The sequence below is a fragment of the Callorhinchus milii genome, unplaced genomic scaffold, assembly GCF_018977255.1.
Source record: "Callorhinchus milii isolate IMCB2004 unplaced genomic scaffold, IMCB_Cmil_1.0 Scaffold24, whole genome shotgun sequence".
Lineage (NCBI taxonomy): Eukaryota > Metazoa > Chordata > Chondrichthyes > Chimaeriformes > Callorhinchidae > Callorhinchus > Callorhinchus milii.
In genome coordinates this window covers 4912932-4937441 of record NW_024704765.1, presented here as the reverse complement: position 1 = coordinate 4937441, position 24510 = coordinate 4912932, and the positions used below count along the sequence as shown (strand labels likewise).

General features: G+C 40.7%; 1 protein-coding gene across 3 annotated transcripts in view; it reads right to left on the bottom strand.

The window, feature by feature from the left end:
• Positions 1–24510, bottom strand: part of cfap74 (cilia and flagella associated protein 74) — a 53990-nt gene that overhangs the window by 10294 nt on the left and 19186 nt on the right. For all 3 annotated transcript variants that reach the window (XM_042343747.1, XM_042343746.1, XM_042343748.1), the window contains exons 12-29: positions 24279–24434; positions 22266–22436; positions 20835–20953; positions 20245–20311; positions 19675–19764; positions 19401–19544; positions 19076–19238; positions 18563–18705; positions 17297–17419; positions 16019–16140; positions 15485–15613; positions 13645–13732; positions 12461–12634; positions 11434–11567; positions 2506–2782; positions 1180–1332; positions 538–659; positions 137–271 (exon numbers count right to left, since the gene is read on the bottom strand). In XM_042343747.1, coding sequence (XP_042199681.1) covers positions 137–271; positions 538–659; positions 1180–1332; positions 2506–2782; positions 11434–11567; positions 12461–12634; positions 13645–13732; positions 15485–15613; positions 16019–16140; positions 17297–17419; positions 18563–18705; positions 19076–19238; positions 19401–19544; positions 19675–19764; positions 20245–20311; positions 20835–20953; positions 22266–22436; positions 24279–24434 — 2510 coding nt within the window. The remainder of the gene's footprint in view (positions 1–136; positions 272–537; positions 660–1179; positions 1333–2505; positions 2783–11433; positions 11568–12460; positions 12635–13644; positions 13733–15484; positions 15614–16018; positions 16141–17296; positions 17420–18562; positions 18706–19075; positions 19239–19400; positions 19545–19674; positions 19765–20244; positions 20312–20834; positions 20954–22265; positions 22437–24278; positions 24435–24510) is intronic.

Genomic DNA, 24510 nt, shown 5'->3' with positions numbered 1-24510 from the left:
TTTTAAGGGAATATTACCTCCAAAAAGGATCCACCAATCGACTCACAACCAGGTTCTTACTGCTAGGTGAACAGAGGTGTGTGGAGTAAGGAAGCAGCACACAAGACAATAACATGTAATGGTGTTGATATTTTACCTGTAAGGGAGGTAACCTGGGTCTTTGTGCTCTGTTGTTTGACCATATGCAACAAAGCAAGGAATGGTAAAACTATTGAGCTGGCTGTTGAAATTCCTCACTAATGAAACGTAACCTGAAGCATATTCCGGAGAACTGAAACAATAGAGCAAACGAGAAAGCACTTCTCATCTTCTAAAGCTTGGACTTGTTAAATTAGGTGTCGGCAAACAAGCACAAATGTTATAAGAACATACATCACATAATACACAGCACATTCCTCTTTCACCGTGCATTCAGTCATCTTTCCTCTTCACACCACTCTCAGCTCCTATCCCCAAACTGTGGACCCATTTGAAATTAAGAGTTTTGAGACATCCTCCCAAAGTGAAAGGTGCTGTATAAATGTGTATTGTACTTACTCTTCATTAATACTTTCTGATTTGGGAGCCTTATACATTGCAGATTTGCTCTTCGGCTCTCTGACGTGTGTTTTTGTGGAGATGGGGCTATTGTCTTTCAAACTCTTTTGTCCTGATTTGCTCTGCAGACAAAACCAGAGGTCATCAAAATACAGCAAATGCCATTAATTAACGTATTCCTTTACTATTCATTCTTTCTGACTCTGAGTATTCCAATGGATCAGACGTCAAAAGACAACTTAATCTTGATCTTTAAATGCTTTCATGACTTTGCTGCTCTCAACCTCGGCAATTTTATCCTTATTCTCCCATTCTTCTGGTTCTGGAGTGCTTCTGGTTCCTCAGTCCCTCCGTCCCACAATTAATAGTCATGCTTTTAGGCACAATGCCTCAGCTCTCTGAAACTTTGTCCCAAAATTCCTTCACCCTGTTCCCTCTATCTCCACTTTCAAAAACTCTTAAAAATTTATTTTTCTGACAATAACTTTGGTCATCACCGTCAAATTCCTGTTCCTTTCCCCACTCTGTTCCTCCCGCCGCCACTTTGCTCAAACTCTCTGCACCTCTCTTCTGAAATCCCTTTGCCTTGCTTCCACCCTCTCCAAAAACCAAAAAGTAGGTAAAATAACAGCCTGCGCTTACCTGGGTGTCTGACTCTGTGGCTTGGATGGCACTGGATACACCTCTATTCTGGAACCCTCTGAGCTCTGCTATTTGGTACAGCAGTTGTACAGCTTCCTGTTGGATCTCCCATGGTGTCAATACAGGTCTAAAGAGCACTTGCACCATGCATTTCTGTGGGTTATGGGCAAAAAAACGACATTTTAATGCAATTATTATGAACTGCCCTGGAAAAGGTAACAGAAATATACACTGGTCTGAGTCGGTCCATTAAGAGTATGTGATCCCTTTATTCTTCACATTCAGGTGGGATTCCACATGATTTACTTGTCAAATTGCTACTTAAAAAGGGGCATTCGGAGCTTCACTGTAAATCTAGTTATCAAAAATGAGTTTGGATAAAAAAGGCCCTTTGGCCCACCTGATCTCATGCTTTCAGAACTCCCATTCTCCCATCACTGTTATAATGCAGTTAATGTACTCCTTTTGAACACATTACAAAACAGTTTGCAGCCAGCAGTTAGTAAAGACTCTACTCAGCACCTCTGAGGGTAATGAATGGGAGAGGGCAATTGGCGCTGAATCGCTATTCTACTCGAGGCAATGCTGTGTTATTTACAGCGGTGCATAAGAGGCATGGGTATCGTGTAAAGATTTTCTTTTTATTAATATCAACGACAACATATGTGTAATAGCGCCTTTCATGTCAGGAGGACATCCAAAGGCGCTGGACAGTCAGGGATTTGGAGCAGAGCAGGTTGTTGGGATGGGAGAGGTGGAGGGCAGAGGCATTGTAATCGGCTGCTGGGAGCTGAGCCGATGTCCAGGGGCTGTACCAGATTTCTCTCCCTGGCTTGGTGACGAAAGGCTTGGCTCCGAATCTCCTTACACACAGCTGGGATTACGCATTTTTGTTCCGCTAAATACGCTGATAATTATAATCCGTTGAATTGTTACAATAAACGTACAGATGGCTTTGCAGTGGCATCAAGTGCCCTTTTTTTGCAAAATACATTGCAATTGTGGAGCTCCTGTTCAGATAACGTGGAAATAAATCCAGACAAGGATAGTTTTAGATACGTACACCTGACGTTTAATCATTCAACTTGTGGCTGTTTGTGAAATGTAGCTGTGCACAAAACAGCAGCCTTTTGCCTACAAAAGAGTCATCCTTGCATTTGACATAACGCCTTATCACATTGTTGAGATGTGTTAAAGCGCTTCAAGGATTAACTGTATACTTTGTGGGCGAAAAGCGGCAGCCAATTGCTCACATCCGTGTCTCACATACAGTGGTGAGTTGAATGACCAAATTATTTGGTTATATGGCTTTGGGCAAACACTGACCTTTCCTGGCAGTACTGTTCCAACGGAAGGCGTGATGGTCAAATTGGAATCCTTTGGAACAATGAACTCAAATGATGTGGGTCCAACCGGAGCTATTTTTCCTCTTCCTATCCTGGGCACAGGGTGGGTAAACTCGTTTTGGCTGGTATGGTTATTCATCACGTACAAAACCGCTGTCGATGAATCGTTCAAAGCTGTAGCGGCAAAGTTAATCACTGAATGGGACAGCTCCAAGGGAGGATAGGTACCAATAGCCTTGCAGGAAATCTTGAAGTCTCTTAAATAAGAAACAAAAAGCTGGTTGGGCAAGTTGAGACCATCAGAAACTGAGGGGCACAATATAAGCTGGATCTAGTTGCACTTACGCTCTGAAAACGGATCAAGTTGGAGCAGGTGAATCAGAGGCATGAGGTAACTTCAACAATTACTGCAAACCAAAGCCCTTAGAAATGTAAGCCATTGTGTCTGTAATGTGCTAGCTTCCCCACTGTACTCTTTATATCTTCTTCCGCCGAGTGTTTGTCTCATTCCTTAAGTTACACTTGAACGAGCGAAATGCAACCATCCTAATGCAGAATTATTTTATCAGATGAGTCTACATTCATAGATTCATAGAATGTTACGGCACAGAAGGAGGCCATTCGGCCCATCGAGTCTGTGCGGCTCTTTGACAGAGCAAGTCACTTTCACTAACCTCAATCACCAGCTTTCTCCCCATAACCCTGCAAACCCGTCTTCCCCAGATACCTATCCAGTTCTCTCTTAAAAGTTGTTAATGAATCGGACTTCACTACCCTTTTGGGCAGATCATTCCAAATTCGAACAACTCGCTGAGTGAAAAAATTTCTTCTAACCTCCCCTCTGCTTCTTTTGGTAGATATCTTAAGACTGTGACCGTGGGTCACAGACCTACCAGCGGAAACAGCTTTTCCTTATCTCTCCTGTCGAAATCTTTCATGATCTTGAAGACCTCTATCAGGTCCCTGTGTAACCTTCTTTGTTCTAATGGGAAAATTCCTAACTTCTCCAGTCTGTCCTCATAGCTAAGGTTCCCCATTCCTGGTATCATTCTCGTGAATCTCCTCTGCACCCTTTCCAGTGCCTTAATGTCCTTCCTGAAGTAAGGTGCACAGAACTGGAAGCAGTACTCCAGCTGAGGCCTAACCAGTGTTTTGTATAGATTAAGCATACCCTCCCTACTCTTATACTCTATGCCCCTACTAATAAAGCTCAGTACACCAAATGCCTTTTTTACTGCCTTATCTACCTGCCCCACTACCTTCAATGATTCGCTTACTTGAACACCCAGATCTCTCTGTACATTCACCCCCCCTTAAGATTGAGCTACCAAGTCTATATTGCCTCCTATCATTTTTCCTACCTAAGTGTATCACCTCACACTTATCCACATTGAAATCCATCTGCCACGTGTCAGCCCATTCCACCATTCTGTGTATGTCTGCTTGCAGTTGGTTACAGTCCTCCTCACTATTTACTACCCTACCTAACTTTGTATCATCTGCAAACTTGGAAATAGTGCTCTCTATGCCCAAGTCCAGATCATTAATATATATTAGAAAGAGCAGTGGTCCCAATAATGACCGCTGCACACCTCCTTCCATTTCGAGAAACACCCATTAACCACCACCCTTTGCTTTCTGTCACTCAGCCAATTCTTAATCCAAAAACTGCCACTGTCCCCTTAATACCGTGGGCCTCTAATTTTTGTATTAATCTCTTATGCGGTACTGTGTCAAAAGCCTTTTTGAAATCCATGTAAATAACGTCCACCGCATTTCCCTCATCAACCTCTTCAAAAAATTCTATTAGATTTGTTAGGCAAGATTTGCCTTTAACAAATCCATGTTGGCTGTCTCTAATTACCTCATGTTCCTCTAAGTAGAGATTTATTCTGTCCTGGATTATGGTCTCCAGTAGTTTTCCTATTACCGAAGTTAGGTTGACTGGCCTGTAATTTCCGGGTTTGTCTTTCTGCCCCTTTTTGTAGAGGGGGGTAACATTAGCCACTCTCCAGTCTCTTGGCACCACTCCTGTGTCCAATGAAGATTGAAATATAATGGCCAAAGCCTCCGCTATTTAACCCGTATCTCCCACAGCAACTGGGGGTGAAACCCATCTGATCCTGGTGACTTATCAATTTTGAGCCCAGTCAATCTTTTCAGAACTTCCTCTCTGTCTATAGTAATCTGATCTATTTCCTCTACCCTCTCATCCAATACTGCAGCATTAGGGGCATCCATTTCCGTTGTGAAGACAGATGCAAAGTACTCGTTCTGTAGATCAGCCATGGCCTCTGCCTCTACAACAAGATTGCCGTCATTGTCTTTGATTGGCCCCACCCTATCTACGTGCTTGTAAAATATTTTAGGATTCCCCTTTATGTTACCCGCTAACCTCTTCTCATGCGATCTTTTAGCCTGTCTTATCACTCTTTTAAGATCACTCCTGCATTCTCTATAATGCGCTTTGCTATCCTCAGTATCTTGCGTCTTCCAATGGTCGTACGCCGTCTTCTTCTTTTTCATCCTAGACAGAATATCCCTGGTCATCCAGGCTGGCTTGGTTCTCGCACATTTCCCTTTTGTGGGAATACATCTATTTAGACCTTGAGCTATCATATCATTGAAGATCTCCCACTGCTCATGAGTCATTTTACCTGCTCGTCTTACTTGCCAGTCCACCAACTCTAGGTCCCTTTTTAGCCCATCAAAATTAGCCCTTTTCCAGTCAAGCATTTTCACCCTTGACTGTACTTTATCCCTGTTCATGAGTAATCTAAATCTAATAATCTTATGGTCACTGTTACCTAGATGTTCCCTTACCGAAACCTGTTCAACCTGACCTATTTCATTCCCCAGGACTTGATCCAGCAATGCTTCCTTCCTCGTAGGACTGGAGACATACTGCTCAAGAAAATTTTCCTGTACACAGTCTATGAATCTTTCTCCTGCCTTGCCCTTAGCGCTGCTATTTTGCCAGTCTATATTGGGATAATTGAAATCCCCCATTATCACAACTCTGTTCGCCTTACATCTATCTGCGATCTGGTTGCAGATCTGCTACTCTATCTCCTTTTCGCTGTCTGGTGGTCTATAGTAAACCCCTATCAGTGTAACCACTCCTTTCTTATTTTTTATCTCTAACCAGATGGATTCTGTTGTCGGGCCCTCCAGAGCCTCGTTCCTTTCTACAGCTATAATTGTATCCTTAACTAATATTGCCACCCCTCCTCCTTTTCTTCCTTCTCTATCCATCCTGAACACATTATATCCTGGAATATTTAACTCCCATTCCTGTCCTGGCTTGAGTCATGTCTCGGTTACTGCCACCACATCGTAACTCCCTACGGCCAAGTTGAACCTGCAGCTCATCAACCTTATTCCCTAAGCTACGTGCATTTAGATACATGCATTTGAGAGAGCTTACATTAGGAGAGCTCTATTTCCCACCACTGATTGTAGTGTGAAGATGTGATGGCAAAGCGTCAGGCCGAAGGCTATTTCTGATCAGATGTCCTGGGTCAAAAAGCCCTCCAGATTATAAATCCGATCACAGGCCGATTAAATGCACGCAGGATTCCAGTGGTCCTCTTAGCTCAAGTGGCGGCTCAGTCTTAAAAGAACACTCTCCACTGTGTCAGTTTTCATTTTCATTCCTGGTTTTTAACCCCTGCAGACTTTTTCAGACCAACGCATTTGTATCTTTTAATACAAAAACAGAAGTCGCTGGGAATACTCATCAGGTCAGGTAGCATCTATCGCGAAAGGAAAATGAGTCAACGTTTCGGGGCCAGAACACAAAGGGTCGAAGGGTTTGACCCAACGATTCAGGTTGTGGACCCGAAACATTGACTCACTTTCCTTTCTGCATAGCTGCTGCCTGACCTGCTGAGTGTTCCCAAGGAATTCTGTTTTTGTTTCAGATTTCCAGCATCTGCAGTATTTTGATTTTGTATCTTTTAATGACCGTCAGAGTGGCTTTCGGTCATGCGTTCCAGGAATAGATTTTTTACTCGAGAACACTTGACAGTGAAAATTTATGCAAAGCCCTTTAGATGCCAGGTGAAGTCAGGGAGAGAGATGGATAACCTGAACCAAGGATATTTAAAGCACAGGCTCTCATCAACTCCTTCCATCTGATGCTGTTTTGGGCCTGGATGATACAAGGCAGGCATCACTGAAAAAAAAACCATCAACAACAGGATGACAATCTCTAATTGTTGGGTGCAAAATGCAGAGCACAGCACAAAATAAAACTAACACTGAAAATCCAGATGACACAAGAAAAAGTGTGACATGTGCAGAAAATAACAATGGAAAAACAAATTATTAATAAGTAAATCTGCCAACAAGGTGTTGCCCTTTCTAAAAAGTCAGAAGAGAATCCTGAAAGCAACATCATGATAAACAAGACCCTTGCTTCGACAACGCAACCTAATTGCAACGGAAAGATTTCACTCCATGAAAAACCAGCAACAAAATTCAGCTCTGAATAACAGATGATCACAAATTTATATGCACATGATTGTCTTTCCCCTAACTAAACATAATGCAAAATCCACAGACAATTATAGAGCTGGGCAAGAGATTAGGCTGTCAAGGGAGTTATTGGTAAAGGGATGTGTAGCAGCAAATGCAAAACATTATTGCTGCCCAATAAAATCATAACAGCAAAGGTGGGGTGGTCAGAGAGGAAGTTAAACCCTGAGGGTCTGCGTGGGAAATGATGACAAACAGGAGAGGATCAATATATTTAATGACTAGTGACCTTCTCAGAGTTTTTTTTCCCAACTGAGAAAGCGCTTCCTGGGAGAGTAGCAGCATTATACTGTGGGATTTAAACCTCATTTTCTTCAGCGAGCAAGCTTCCTTTCCACAGATTAGGGACAAGCCAAAGCCCGACTATTTCTTGTGAATGTTAAATATCTGTTTTACAAGGAACGCAAGCTGACAAAAAGGCAAGGAATGGAGGCATGTTTGCAAGTCTGCAACTGCTCAATCTGACAGCAGGTTCAGTGGGTTTGGACCTTGCTCTGCCTTTCTATAGGCTTGGGTCGAGCCAAGCTGGTTACACTCATCAATGTAACATATTAGCATCACCAGAGATGCCGAGCCTTTCATGTGTAAACTTCTGTGTGAAAACGGTGACCTAATTCTTCTCGACTACGCGCTTTGTCCAGGAAATAATAGCCTTCAGATTTTAAACCTGACAGCATTCACGTGGAGGGCTATTAGCATTTAAAAATATCCAGCTCTTATTAAGAGCGGAAACGCCGAAAGTCTCACGTAAGCACATGTGAGAGAGTGAGGATTGTGCTTCCAACCATCTACCCAACAAAGCATGACGTGTACCAGAAAGTATTGTTCGGTTTACCTTCTGTACCCTGTCAAGCATTTCAAATACAAAATCGCCCATGAGATGTCCCTTCTCAAGTTCTCATGGTGATTCCTCATAGCTCATCCCTGTAACATTGGGGATCAGTTTCGTTGCTCCAGACGGTCAGGGGCCAAAAATTCCTCATGGCTTCCCGTTAAGACCATTAACGTTAAGGCAATGGTCTTAACGGGAAGCATTGTTCACAATTTTAGAAAAATTCTTCAATTCAGCCTCAATTTGGAAGCTGGTTATCTGAAGTTCCTGAGGCTAAGAGCATTTGGAGAAATGTTGAGTCTGTTTTTCACTCCTTTTTACACTAATCAGTACCCATATTAAGCACTACAAATGTACAAAGTTTAGATTGCAGTCAAGATTTCAAAGAGCCCTAAATGCTACAAAAATATTTAAAAACTACAAAGAACCGTGAAGGTAATCTGACACTGTGGGCAAAGACATTTAAGTGTTTGAAGTTTAAGTGATGCTTAAGTGTTTCTCCCTCTGTACTGATGCTATTGATCTGAAGCAACTTCACACATGATTTTGTTTTTTGTTGTTGCTGATAAAACATTCAGGGAAGAAATTGCATCTGCAAAGAATAAACTACTTCATCATAGAGAAATAACCCTGAAGAGAAATTTGCGACTAAGCTGCTGTTATTAAATCTCACGACTATCTAAGTACAAACAAAATTATTCCTGCGGTGCGACTATATATTTCAAGATAAAACTTGATGCATCTTGCATTTGTTAAAATAAATTGTGTTATTCTGTAGGCTTGATAAGCAATTTCACTGCTGAGAAGATTGATATCCACAAACTGCAGATTATCCAGAATTCCACAGCTGCATTATCTCCATGACACCATCATTCCCATCTGTGCTGGGCTTCACTGGTTCCCTATCCCCCACTAGATTGAATTCAAGATGCTTGTCCTCACCTTCAAATGCCCCAACAGCCTCGCTCCACTCTATCTCTGCTCTCCTGTGACCATATTCCGCTGGTCACTCCCTCTACTCAGGCTGCTTCAATCTCCCTGTCCATTCCATCCCAGCCACTTCCCCCTCCCCCAACTCAGGCTTCCACCCATTTTTTATAAAGTGCTTTGAAACATCCTCCCTCTGTGAAAGGTGCTACACTGTATAAAGGTAATTTGCTGTTACTGATGTGTGCGAAACCCAGAAATGATCATTTGTGGGTGTGAAATAAGATGTAATGACCGTAAAAGGCTGGGGAGTTCTCAAATTCATTTCAAGGTGGGTTCAGGATTCTGCTACAGGGGTTGGAAGACACAGGCGTATGGGTTAGATCAACGGGAATTCTGATTGGCGATGGCAATATCCTGATGTTGTTTCACTCATGCGAGAGAACATCATAACTCACCCCTGCTCGTAGCGCTCATGAATTATGAGTCTTTCATACTTGCGAAGAGATTGCTATAACTCAGTGACACTGATGAAATATTCTGTTAGGGTAGGTTACAGGATTTGATGGTGAAAGGTTGTTCCTAAAATGATCAGCTTTAACACTTTGAGAACTACATCAGCAAAGACAGGTACTGTCACGAGTTGAAAGTCTGGGGCTTATACGTTTTTTCTTCTTTGAAGTTGAAGGGGGCCTTAAATGTTCCAAACCTCACAAAGGTGTGAAGACCTCAACTAGTAAATGGGCTCTGAGGATAGCACATCTTCTATAGGATCATGTGTGAAATAATTAGACCATGATAATAATAGTAATAATCCTTGCATTTGATATAGTGCCTTATCACGTATGTGAAACGTCACAAAAGGCTTCACAGAAAATACTATAAAGTGAATGGAAAGTATATTGTGGGCAGTGTCCCACAAAGAGTTGCGGATTGAGTGACCAAATTATTATTATTATTTTATTATATTTTTTTTGAAGGGTTTATTACCCCCGGAAAAGCGATCCGCCAATTGACTGACAACTAGGTTCCTACTTACTGCTAGGTTAACAGAGGTTTGTGGAGTAAGGAAACTTGTCTAACGTTTAGTAGAGTATCGGAAGGTTACTTCTATGGGAGTAATTTCTCCTTCGATTTTACAACCAGGTAAAGTTTGGGAGGTATGGAGAAACATATATATCTCTCACCCCACATCTCACAGGATTCATTGCACTTTAATATGTTTTTAATAGTCTTTCACCCCTTGTAACAGTCACAAAAGAATAGAGAATTATTTCTTCAATAATAAAGAAATAATCCTTGCATTTTGCATATAGTCTTATCAGGTCAAAATGTCTCAATAATGCTCCTCACACAACTAATTGTTCTTGATAGAAAAATATGGCAGCTAACGAAGCCAACAATGGCCCACAAACAGCATTGCTGAATAATCAATTAATGTATTTGGTAACTATGGAAGGAGGTGACTTTCAAGTGAGTGGTGTAGCATCACCTTGCAGGTCAGCTTCTCATGAAAACGAAAGGCACCGCCAAATCTTGTGTGACGGAGCAAATTAACCCATCAGTGATTACCAAGGGCTTAAAACAAACAGCCTCTTTTTAATGAGTTGGGACCTGAGGGTCTTCAAAATGAATCCAGGTGTTTTATGAATTAGTTTCTTAATGGAAATGTGTTGCAGGTAATACATTCAAAAAGGTTCTTGATGAGATCATTATTCATCATAATAATGCACAATGCAATTACTTCTATCAGATTATGAAAAGCGGATTTCACAAAACAGGCACTTTGGAAACCATAGCTCCAGATTGTTGTGCCTTTTTAAAAAATATGATGTGACACAGCAATCCACTGTGGCGCATTCATAAATAGTAAATAAAATTCAAGTTACCTTCATTCATTTCACTGTATTACAAAATTTCATATGATACATCAAGATAAGTTGGAGAGCATCTCAGCATAATTGAGCTCCACTGCAGAACTTGGATATGGTGTTGGTGAGGTTCCAGTCCAGGGTGTGTGTGAGTGCGTTCGTGTTTTTTTGTATATGCGCGTGTGTGTATATGATTTTCAGCACTAGTATTTTTGATCTGCAAATCCTAACAACATTGAGCTCTCTGTCTGTCAAATGCACGTCAGTTTTTTATCTGTGATATACAAGGCAAACAACCCAAAAAAATGCCTGCAGTTAGTCGCATCCTACATCCAAGCACATATGTTAGCAGACGTAAATGTTGAGTGCTTCACTGGGAAATATAGCTAAATTTGTGATTTTTTTAACTGTCACAAAAGATAATCGTTCAATGTCTGAATTAAAAATAATCAAAATGACAGTATTCCAAAACATATTCTGTCCCATAATTAAGGAACAAAGTTAGAATCGATTTAGAAATCTCACTTGACCAATTTTGGAATTTGGAAGCTGGTTCTTTTTGAGAAATACGCAGAACCAGCTTTCAAATTAAGACTGAGTTGAGGAATTCATTACAATTCTGCATGAGCTTAAATATTAAGACATATTAAGTCTTACATGCTAAAATTAGGTGGGATTCTGAGCCTAAAATTTTAGCTCACAAATATTTTATTCCAGTGACTTCTGCTGTTTTGGTTACCTGTTGATTTCGGACTTGCAGATCAGTTCAAATTTGTACTCTTTAGCTTGCTTAGCGTTGAATATGATGTTCATGTTCATTGTCTCCAGAGGTAAGATTGTTCCAAAACCATCGTTTGGCTGCACATCTATGTACTGGAACATACAAGAAAAATATAACGAACAAACTTCAGAAAGACCAAACCAGTTGACGTTATAATAATATATATTGTGCCTGGTATATCTAAATTTCTCAAAGAATTTCACAGGGAGTCAATGGCAAGAGTATTTCTAGATAAATGTGGTCGCCAATTTTGCACACATATCTGAAAAATAGTTAATGATCAAATTATCTCCCTTCTCTTTTTGAACAGTATCACAAAATCTTTAATGTCTTCCTGACATGAATAGACTGACGCTCAGTTTAATGTCATAAGTGGACCCTCAACCACTCCGCCACCACCCTCTGGAACTCCATCCCGCAGTCCCTCCGCCACGTCCCCTCACTTGCCTCCTTTAAGACCAATTTCAAGACCCTCCTCTTCGATCATGCTTTCAATCACCCTCTTTCCCCCACTGCCTTCCACCCTCCCCAATCCCGACCCCTGGCTCGGGTCCGAAACACTGACTGTCCAGTGCCTTTGGATGTCGTCTCGACATGACAGGCGCTATATAAATATAATTTATCCAAAGGACTACACCTCCAACAACATGACTTGGTCTGAAGATTTCAATGTTGCTATTATTTGGCCAACAACCACCCATTCTGACTTTGGCGGCGTGTAACACAATCAAAAGCTACATTTGATAACAATAGTGGCAATAATGGAAATCTTCAGGCTTAACCGCTGTGCCAATATCGAGGGGAGCCATTTTCACATCGCACCTGTGGATCGATCATCTGTGAATCATGGGGTGGGAAGAAATCTCAGTCTTTAGTTACTGACTGGAAATTGCAAAGTTTCTTAACGGATTCAATGTGTTCTTAATGCACCGCAATCTGCACCCCATCATCTCTGCAGAAGTAAAATCACCGAGGCCTTTCTTACCTGTGGAATATCAATGAATCCAAATTGCTGGGGCAAGATGGATTTGTTTTGAAGCAGGACAGTGGTCCACACAGACTCGTGGATTGAACAGATGCCAAAGTCAATCTCGTTCTGATTGAACTCTAAGTCCGAGTTGGTGACAATAGCATGAACAGTAAACGGAACAGGCATGATCTAAAAGAAAGCAACCATCTGGCGTTAGGTCTTGAATAGAAGTTTTCAACAAGTCTTTCAAACTTTCAAACATTTTCATTCCAGATTTTGCGTGAGGAACGGATACAAAATGGTTTCTAAATTTGAATTCCGAGCAATCCTTTTGCAGTTCAATGCGGTTTCCCCTGATGAGGTGGCTCAAGTGCAGAAAAACTCCAGCAAAGTTGACGGTCATTTCTCAGCAGTAACAACCCGCAAAATACACAGTCACTATTCTTTACAGTAAACTCTGTGAAGCGCTTTGAGACATCCACCAGACATGGAAGGCTCTATATCAAATCAAGGATTATTAATCATTGTTATAATAATAATAATAATCCTTGCATTTGATATAGCGCTTTTCACGTCGGGAGGACGTCCCAAAGCGCTTCACAGAACACACTGTAAAGTGAATTGACTGTATATTTGTGGGCGAACGCGGTAGCCAATTGCGCACAGCAATGTCCCACAAACAGTCGTAGATTGAAAATGACCAATTTATTATTGTTTGGTTTTGGAGGGATTATTATTAGGCTCTGTGTGGAGTAAGGAAACTTGCCCAAGGTTTCACCCTCTGCCTGGAATTGAACTCAGGTCTCTCGCTTGCAAAGCGAGTGCTCTAACCACTGAGCCACAGGACTCAGTTATAACACAAAGGAGCGACAGTGCAAAAAAGATTATAAAAATAAATCCATTACGTTCTACGAGAGAAAAAAAATCACTTCTGGGGTGGCAGTGTTTTAATGAGAGCATTTGCAAGAGGGTAAAGAATTCACAGATGATTAAGAGTGTTTCACAATGGTAATTGGGGGAAGGGAGTGAGAGTGAAAAAAATCAAATTGCGGGTCTCCATTAAATTAATATGGTTTTTGACGAACTCCAAACAGAATTTTACAGCTTTGTTTCATGAAAACCCCTAACTTTATTTTTGAAATTTATCAACTTGCTAAATTACCTACTTTGTTACATTATATATAAAAAAATGAACAAACCTGATTTGCCACCCAAATGGTCATGGGTGCCTCCAGCACTCTGGTCTCCTTGTCAAAGTAATTTTTTGCATCTTCTGCTAAAGTTTGCCTGAAATAATTTTTAAAAAATTCAAAGTATTGGATACGCTTTGCGGTTTTCGTGAACATGCAATACTTTGCTACAAATCTCTAAGACCGCAAGAACATTTAAGAGGAAATTGGACTAATCCTACATGCCTGGAGTGTAGCATCTATTCGTCTCAGGAGGCAAAGAGAAGGAGGGATCAGACCCTATAAACGAGACTTGAATGAGCAGCTGCTGATCACGGCGGACATGCAGCACAAGCCAAGATGATGGTAGATGTGATACCAGAGATCTGATAGACTCAGCTGTCAAGCCAGCATGACTGCTAAGAAGACTGTAGAGTGAGTGATTGACTGTCTCGAGTGCGTGTGTGCGTAGTTCAGAAAATGGCAAGAGAGGAAAGGCTGGAACAGAAAGGAACTGAGAGGTAAAGCACAGAGGATCGTAAGACTTAGCATTTCTATCATCATTATGTGTGTGACACGCACCTTGAATGAGAAAATGCACAGTAACGGATTAGGGAGACCAGAACTTGTGCTTTATGTTTATTTGGCCTGTTTCAGCTAAGAGCACGGCCATCAATTTTCTCGGCAGCATTATGAAATTTTCTCTACAGCATCATAAACAATAGCATCTTGACAATAGGTTATTAAGATGTCGAATAGTTTTTCACCTAGTGCCTTCCTTGTAAAATAGTTCATCCTCTGACTTTGGTCACTAATGGATATAGAATAAAGACGCTAGACCAAGTGTAAGGATTACTATAAATCTCCACTTGTGGATTTGATCTGCACCAGGTAGATGATCAAATTTGGGGCCAGTTATTAAAGGCCGTCTTTGACTTCTCCTAATCAATCAAATCAGGCTCACTTTGATTAGCTCCAGTAAATTAATAGTCGTTTAAACTTTATTTAAATTACAAATTCAAACTCCGCTTCCCCACAGATGAAGCCTCGATCGATGCTTTGATGTTGAAGGATTTTTAGCTCGGAATGAAATGTTTAATCTGTATTCTGAAATTCACATAGTTCTTAATTTCTAGCATAGTGTCGGGGAGGTGGGGGCGTGGGGGGAGGGCTGGGATATGGGCAATGCGTTGTGATAATTATCATGTCATACAATCCCCCTCCCCCCAGTCATTGAAAGAGAGTTTTCAATCAAGAAATAACAGTGAGCTATTGTAGTTGGAGTTGTAATAAGAATTAATAATACTTGCATTTGATATAGCGCCTTATCGCATCTTCGAGCTGTCTCAAAGCGCTTCACAGAATATACTGTAAAGTGGAACAAAAATAAAGGTCACTGGGAACACTCAGCAGGTCAGGCAGCATCTATGGAGAAAGGAAAGTGAGTCAATGTTTCGGATCCACGACCCTTCGTCAGAACTGAATTCTAACAAAGGATCGTGGACACGAAATGTTGACTCACTTTCCTTTCTCCGTAGATGCTGCTTGACCTGCTGAGTGGTCCCAGCGACTTCTGTTTTTGTTTCAGGTTTCCAGCATTTGCAGTATTTTATGTTTTGTTTATATCTAATGTGGATTGACTGAATACTTTGTGGGCCAAACACAGCAGCCATTTGAATACAGCAGTGCCCCACAAACAGTCGTGAGAGTAGAGAAGATATCCTCATTTTCCAATAGCACAAACTCTACCACCCTCTTACACTGGTACAATTACTAGGGTGGATTTTATATTCCCAATGTGTTACCTAATACATTGGAGTAACCTGTGTTGCTAAGTTTATTGTGTGGTGCAAAAATGAGCAGAACTTACCTAGGTTTGAACTTGAGTTGAAAACTAAAGCTGGATTGTGCTTGGATGTAACCTGTTTTGGGTAGGAGTTCTATGTGATTTCTCAATTCTTTACACACTTCGACTGTTAACTGCAGTGCTGTGGTTGCCCTGATAACAAGCAAAGAGGAAGTAAATCCACAACTAAGTCGAATGAATCCAACGAAGTAAATATTAATCCCTGTTCAATAAATCCTTGGTGACACAATGCCACAGAACATTAGGATGCAGCTACACACCAGTCACCATAGATATGCTACAAGGAAAGGTGGCAATCAGAGGCTCAGGAGAAAGGGGAAATAATTACATGCACACAGCAGTGTCCCACAAACAGTCGTGGATTGAGGGACTAAGTTATTATTTCTTTTGAAGGGATTAAAAGGGAATCAGTTGCTCAGTTTGCTTCACAGAATGATCCACAAAGTAGAGAAGAACAAACATTTTTACATAGTGCACATCCAGTCTCTTCTACATCAAACACACCACATTTACTACTTTCTTTCCCTTTGAGCTTACCTGTTGTGAGTAAGAATGGAGTCTTGATAAAGCCGGTCGTACATACAGATCTTCAGATCTACGTTAGGTTTTATCACTGATACTGGGACATCTATGGCCTTTGCTTGAACCTTAATGGGGATCTATTCTTAGAAAGGAAAATAATTGAAACCATCAGTGTCTCTTCTGCATATCTGCGTTTAATTAAAAATCTGCAACAATTCCAAGAATATTATTGTTTTGTAATTGAAGAGAACGGGACCTGGGAAAGCTCATGTCATTGTACCATGGAAATAAAATGACAGAACGTTATCAGGATATACAAAGCCACATTTTAAGAGCCGTTTTACGCTCTCATTCTCTGACAATATATGGATTGCCTATTGACCTCAATGCATCTTGTACATCTTGTGACAACTGAATCTGGAAAGGTATTAAAACTGCAAACACAGCCACGTTACCAACTCACCCAGCTCGAGGCAAATGGGCACAAAGGCGAGTGACCTGTAAAGGACATTTAAAACTGCTTTGGGAAAGAATTCAACATAAATCACTGGTGACTGACTCCCGAGTCCAACACCATTTAAGGGGCAAATGGAATAAATTCAGGGAGAACAAAAATTAAAAGATGGAGCTCATACAAGCAGAGACACAATAGCTGAATGGCCTCCTCCTGTGCCGTATGCGTTGTTTGTTTCTATTCCCCTACTTGCAACTAAGTACTTGTCACAGTACTTGTTATTCCCTCTGTAAATATGGTTTACATGTGGTGCAAAATAGTGTTTACACATAGCTTACAGATGTGCAAAATAGACCTCAAGATGTCTCTGAAATAAATAAATGAAAGTAAGCAAGTTACATCTGCTTATTGGGAACTTTGCTTACTAAGTATATGAGAATGGAACTGAAGTCTTAGCGTATTGTTGGAATATTAGTGTTTGTAAAAATGTGAACGGTACATTTTCAAACCCAAATTTTGCGTGTGAAAACCTGAAGCGTAATAGTCTTCAGAACATCTTAATGAACTTTGATACTTTAAGTCAGGGTAGTCCAACTGGCGGCTCACATGCCTCCCCCACTCACTCCATTTCATCTGGTCCACCCGCTCCCTCCATAACCTGTAAATGTTGTTTTATTATGTTTCTGGAAGGGAAACCTAAAAGTATTGCTTATGCAGCTCACGGACGCTTCTCAAATAGCATTTCCAGCCTTCAGCAGTCAAAAGGTTGGACTGCCCTGTTTTAAGTGGCTGTAATGACTCGGACTAGAAAACCCATTGAAGATAACACTGACACTCACGCTCTTAGATTGTGTATCAGAGAAACTGATCTCAAAGTCTGTCTGCACTTCACCAGGGATAGCTGGCAAGAAAAGGATCTGCAGCTTGACTGATGTAAATGGTCTGATATCACCTTCAGAGACCTTAAAAGAAGGAAACATTTCAGCAAACTCGGAAGGCACAGTGCAACATTAGGCAATAGAACACAGACATCGGAACAAATAATAATAATAATAATCCTTGCATTTGATATAGCACTTTTCACGTCGGGAGGACGTCCCAAAGCGCTTCACAGAACACACTGTAAAGTGAATTGACTGTATATTTGTGGGCGAACGCGGCAGCCAATTGCGCACAGCAATGTCCCACAAACAGTCGTAGATTGAAAATGACCAATTTATTATTGTTTTTGGTTTTGGAGGGATTATTATTAGGCTCTGTGTGGAGTAAGGAAACTTGCCCAAGGTTTCGCCCTCTGCCTGGAATTGAACTCAGGTCTCTCGCTTGCAAAGCGAGTGCTCTAACCACTGAGCTACAGGACTCCACAAATAGATTGCAAGTATCCATGTTCTGGGATAACCAGAGCATGACACAGCGAACCGAACTCAACAGATTTGGCGATTGCCGGCCAGCATCCTGTTTGTTTTGTTTAGTGCTGCCTCCCACTGTTTGGACTTGGTGAGCGACAAACTCAAATATGTGGTGCTATGTTTAGATTTCAAAGGAGGGAAACTAACAAAAAGTGATTGTCGCTTCTAACGACTGAGACTTGTCACGTTCTTGTCAAGTGTCTCCCTAGCTGCCAAACCTACAGTGCAGAGCATACACAACACAGTCGCAAAGGTAACTTTGCACACTAGAGGTACTCTAAAGAATTTGCAGCACTATCATTCACACACGGTGCAGTTTTCCCCAATGAAAGACACATCACCATCACCTGGGGGCAGAAGGGAGAAATCTACGGGTACACGTGGCTTCATACTCAACTAGAAAAGCACAATAGGCATTTACCTTAGATGAGGCTGTTCAAAAGGAATATCTCAAGTAATTTAAGATTTGCGATACGTATAAATTATTAAAAATTTAACAAAAATTAATTCTTTAAAATATTAAAATAATCCCCTGTGAGCGCCAAGTAATGTTGTCATGGAAACAAGCTCTTCTGCGACAAGTTGCAATATTATTGGACTGTGAAACCATCAGAAAAGTTAAAAGGGCAAGCAAGAGGACCTGGGTTTCATTCCCGGGTAGGAAGAATCTCATTGAATCTCATCATTGAATCTCACCTGGCCAATTCTGATCTCAGTCTCCTGCTCTTCGGGATCATGCAATTCGGGAGAGTTTCCTGGAACTTCAGTCACTTCTCCACTTGTTGGACTCGCGATGACAGCGACTGACCCCTGATGGCTAAAAAGTTCTTGAACCGAATCTACTTCCATTCCATTTGTCAGCAGGGTAGTGTAAAAGGAATAAGGAAACAAAGAAAATAAGGGCAATAATCTTTCTCTATTCTAAGTCGGGGTGGGGGAAGGGTCCAACAGGTTATGGAGGGAGTGGGTGAGTCAGATTAAATAATGGCGGGGGGGATTAAATCGGCCCTCAGGCCGCCTGTTGGACAACCCTGCTCTAAGTAGTAATTCTAAATATTGCAAAAACCTAGGAAGATGACATTCCTTTATTTAACACCCAAATTATTCATCTTCCAATAGCCAAGGCCTGACATATTTTCAGCTTTCAACAACAACAACGTACATGTGTGCATAGCCTTTCATGTTGGGAGGATAATGGTCTTTACTAACCTGTGTCCTTCTGTTCGCTTAGAACTGACTTTGTCTCGGACCTTGGGGAAAGTGGCTGTTGATATGAAGTTGATGACTGATAGGCGGTCTTTGAAGATTTAGCATCGGAATCTGGTGAACTTTTTTTTGCTGAATAAGCAGAATTACTCAATTCTACTGTTATCTATAGGCATGAAAAAGCCATTAATGTGGCATTTCATGGTTAAGTTATAAAATAATATTATTATTATTAAGTTATAAAAGGGGTTTCAATGTGTTCATCTTGAAATACCAGTTAACAGGAGTCATGCACAAATACCCCTCCAGTCAATGGTTCTGATCATACCTTGGGATTCGCCTTGGGAAGATCTAACTTTGCAAACTGAAAGTGTGTGCCCAGAGCTCCTCGGTTGGTCAGTGTTATAGAACGTGTAACTGTCTCGCCAACAACATAAGTTCCGAAATCAATGAAGTTATTATCCACAAAGAGCTAGACAGACCCCAAAAAAGGGATTAATATTAGTCACAGTCGATCAATTGTTTTTCAAATGAACAAAAACTTAATTGGACCTTAAAACATAAACATCACAAAGGTACTCTGGTTTGGGGTTAAGACTTACATCACATTTTTTAGTTGCACATTTAAGAAGCACAGAAAAGGGGCCAGTCTGAGCCAGAAACATCACTTCCCCTTCCAGGTCTTCAGTAATCTAAATGAAAAGACAAAAAAAAGTTCGTGGATTTTGAGTTCACAAAAGGGCAAAAAGAAATCTCTTAATAATTGCCATTTCTTTGATAAAACAAAGCAGCTCTAAAAATGATCATTTCACCTGCCTTTATTGTTCTCAAGACCCTGCTCTTCGACCGCGTCTTCAGTCACCCTCCTACCCTTACCCTCCCTTCCCTCCTGATCCCAACCCCCTGCTTGGGTCCAAATCGCTGACTGTCCAGAACCTTTGGATATCTTTCTGACTTGAAAGACACTATACAAATGTAATTTTTTTGTTACTGATTTTTCTTCACAGTGGTATGTTTTAACAAAGGCCCATGATGGAGTACTTAGTTGGGCAGGAGCAATAGGGAAAGTGATGATGGATCACTTAACTGTACAACATTGTTGCATTCCTCAAATATTTGTCCAATGGACGATTGCTACTTTGCAGTTTGGATTACTTTGCACTTCGACTTACCATAGGTTTGAAAGTCACTAACATTTTACAAGTCATGCCGGCTGATATCTGACCTGGAGGCTTGAATCTAGGATAAATACAGAAAAAAAACAGCTTGATGGTCAAGTCTAAACATTTCAGGTTACTGGAGGAGTATGCTTTGTATTTTATTTGGCTGCTGCTTTTCGCTCACAAAACTATACAGTTAATTAACTTTATAGTATATTCTGTGAAGCACTTTGAGACGTCTCAACGACATGATAAGGTGCGATATCAAAGGCAAAAATTATTATTATGGAAGTCAGCTTGGTATTGAGATCCGAAATAATCATTCGGATCTCAATACCAAGGTGACTTCCATAATAATAATTGATCTAGATTCTGACGTTTCTTAACAGATTTGCTGCGATGATTATCACTAATGTTATGAACCATCATACTTTTTCAGTTATATTTTGATGGGATTTATTCTCTTATCAAAATTAAACATTTAACGTGTATTAAATGAAAACAAGATATTTGCATTATTTTCTTCTTCTGCATCCTCTAGATACTCAAACTTCAATTTATAGTCACAAGACAGTCTCCTGGTTGTCACACTGTGCACTCACTCAACACTGATGAAGTCTTTCAGGTTGTCACTGATGTCAACCAGCCTGCAAAAAGTCATGCTGTATGAAACATTCATCAGCAACACTTCCATCTTGTACGTTTCTCCTATGTCAAAGTTCTGAAATCATAAAACAGATGGATAGATGTATGTTATTAAAAATAGGTATGGGGTGGGATGGGGAGGGGGCAGGGAGGAGGTACCTGGAAACGTGGGTGGATATACTAACATCAGAATTTGACCTCATAGCCTTTCCAGTGTAGAACTGGGGGAGCTGTCCTTCTGTTGAGAAGTTAAATCAAAGTCCATACCTGCCTGTTCAAGTGACATTAAAAACCCTATGAGACTATTTTAGGGAGTTTCTAAGCTGTGACTTCCTGTGGAAATGGAAATTGAGAACGGGAGCCAGGTGAACAAAGCAATGGACGTACTTTAAGACAGTCTACCTTCTCATGAGACTCCTTCTGCATCCTCCTTGAGCAAAAATGCTCTGTAGCCTTGTTGCCTTTTGATGAGAGATAGATAATGTAACAACAGCCATAAGGGGCCCCTTTAATAATAATAATAATAATCCTTGCATTTGATATAGCGCTTTTCACGTCGGGAGGACGTCCCAAAACGCTTCACAGAACACACTGTAAAGTGAATTGACTGTATATTTGTGGGCGAACGCGGCAGCCAATTGCGCACAGCAATGTCCCACAAACAGTCGTAGATTGAAAATGACCAATTTATTATTGTTTTTGGTTTTGGAGGGATTATTATTAGGCTCTGTGTGGAGTAAGGAAACTTGCCCAAGGTTTCGCCCTCTGCCTGGATTTGAACTCCGGTCTCTCACTTGCAAAGCGAGTGCTCTAACCACTGAGCTACAGGACTCCACTCCTTTGACACTTAACTGCACACTTAAGTGTGCAGGTTCCTGCATATTGTTTCTTCAGGAAATAATGAAAAATATTAGAAAAATACAAAGCAATCAATTAACATGCGTGGTCCGAGCCGGGAAGAGGTAAAGTTGCCCTTGCACTAGAGAGGGAATGAGTCTTTTGTATAACACAGGAAAGAAAGTAATGGCATCAACTTGTCTTAAAAGGGAATCAGCTGCTCAGTTTGCTTCATTGATAAACCTGGATTTTGCTAGAGGTACATTTAACGATCCATGTCTCATTGCTGGGTTGGGATTCATTCCACAGTCCCTTCACTTCGCTTCCTCCCTTGCTCCTTCAAGGCCTATATCAAAACCCTCCTCCTCAACTGCGTTTTTGGTCACCCTCTTAGCTCTACCCTCCCTGCTCTCCACCCCTCCTGATCCCAAACTCATTTCTCGGATCCAAATCCTTGGCTGTCCAGCACCTTAGGACATCCCTCTGATGTGAAAGGCGCTATACAAATGTAATTTATTCTTGTTGATAACATGTAGTTTTAGAACACTGACCTTGAATTGAATAATATCAGGTTTGCTGTAGAAGGGGGAGCCTTTGAACTCTCGCCCAGCCACTACTTGTTTATGTATGATGCTCCTTCTTTGCTTTTCCAGCTTACGTTTGATGATGTCTCGTTCCATTTTGCTGGTGCCTGGATATTTGCTGCTGCCATCATCTTTAACCTGATGCAGAAAACAAAAATGCAATAGAAATTATAGTCAGGAAAGTTTTATTTTACAAAAAAAAGCAATAGCTTCTCAAACAAATTATCATATTTAAGTGGAGTTTTAAAACGGGAGAGCAACAAATTATATCGATATAGTGCGATCAAAGAGGAAGGTCTTGAGACTTGCCTTGAAGGAGCAAGGCAGAGAGCGAGGTGAAGGAACTGGGAATAGAGTTCCAAAGGGAGAAATTACAGGACGTAAAACAAAGAATTCTATTTGCGATTTACTCAGACTTGTTTCACACTGACTAAAAATTACTGTTTAATAAGTGTAATACTTCCCAAACTTTCAAAAGTTTATACCCAAGGTGTAGACAACCTAATCCAAGTGAAATGTTGCACATATTTGTGCCTAACATTTACTGGGAATGCATTCAACCAATAGTAAATGATGAAGAATAAATCCAAACTTTTACTCAACTGGNAAAATAAACACTGGAACTGGTGCCTTTTTTCTACCCCATCAAGTTACATCAGAACTCTGGGACATAGCACCGTACAGTACAACGATTATTGTGGCAGTTCCCTGAATTCTGCTGGAATCAGAGATGGTTTAAATTGGACACACGGAGCCAGAGGGTTGCCTCTCACAAAGGCTCCGTTTGAAAAGAAAATCCAATTTAAAATTTGCTGTCAAAATTATTTTTGCCACTGTACTGGGAGTCTTTCTATAGAGGGGAAAATGCTGAACCCAACCTTCAAGGCTGCAGACCTTTCAGAACAGAGTTGACTTCAGATTACGGCTAGTATTATTAAATTAATCATTGAGGGAACTCAACTGGATTCTACGGATGGTACAATAACAGCTATAGATAAAATTAAGACAAGCTTCATCATGTAAATCATGTGCACTACAGAAGGACACTATTCGACCCATGTACTGGTGTTGACTCCTCAACTGAATCTTTCTGTTGTAACTTCATTTCCTGTGTCCTTGAGTAGAAAATATCTCTTTCTGTAGATACTTCCTTTACCAATATTATGGAGCCAACGTGAAATAATTAAATGGGAAAACTAACTTTAATTTGGGCTTCCTTGATGTTTTTGAAGCAAAGTACGTTTGATTAAATTTGCAGTGGAGTTTGGTGACTGTAAAAGACTTGTGTCCTCCCGACGTAAAAGGCGATATATAATACAAATGTTGTTGTGGATGAGGAATTTCAGGTCACTAATATCTTCAGTACAAACGTGTAGAGATCAGGTACTGGGCATTTTCATGCATGATTTTTTTGGATTGTAATCACAAATAATAGACATTAATTTAAACATTTATAGTTGTAAATTGACATGGGTTATTGGTGTGGCTCTAAAAGTCACAGGTTATAATGCTGTGACTGCAATTTAGAAAAAAAACAGCTGTTTGAACAAAACGTTGCCATCTGACAAGCTTTTCCTGCTGATTATTGTCAAATCTTCTATAACATACTAAACCCTAAAATACCCTGCTCATTGTAGTTAGTAAATTTGACACAGAAAGCTGGCACACTTCTGTTATAGGTCATGTAGAGGCTTGAAAGCCACCAACATTGAGCATTCTTGTTCGAGTCCCAGGTAGATTTTATACATGGTTTGTATTGCTACATTTTCCCATCTTTATTCAAGTGGAATTCAGCGCTGGTTCTGCATTCTCCAATAAAGTACTTTGTTTGCATCATCACAGTACTAGCTAACAACACAGGCCTGTACATTAGATACCCATACTATTATTAGTTTAAACTTAACCATTGTATAATGCTGCTTGCTTGGGCAGCTCCAATACATCTTTACCATTCTTCATTGACACGCCTTTGCTCTTTACCTGGTGTGATTTCAGTTCCTGTTCCCAAAGTCCCAGATATTCAGGCTGTTCAATAGTCTCTTCATCCTCGTACTCAACAGATTCTGGTGTGAAAGCATCAGGTCTCTGTGGCGTGCTCGCTGCTTCAGACAGAGGTGATGGAAATCGCCAATGTTTCTGTACAAAGAATGAACAATTGTGTGAATATAATTGGAACTATTGCTGGCATCCTAGCAGATGTCAATGAAACACC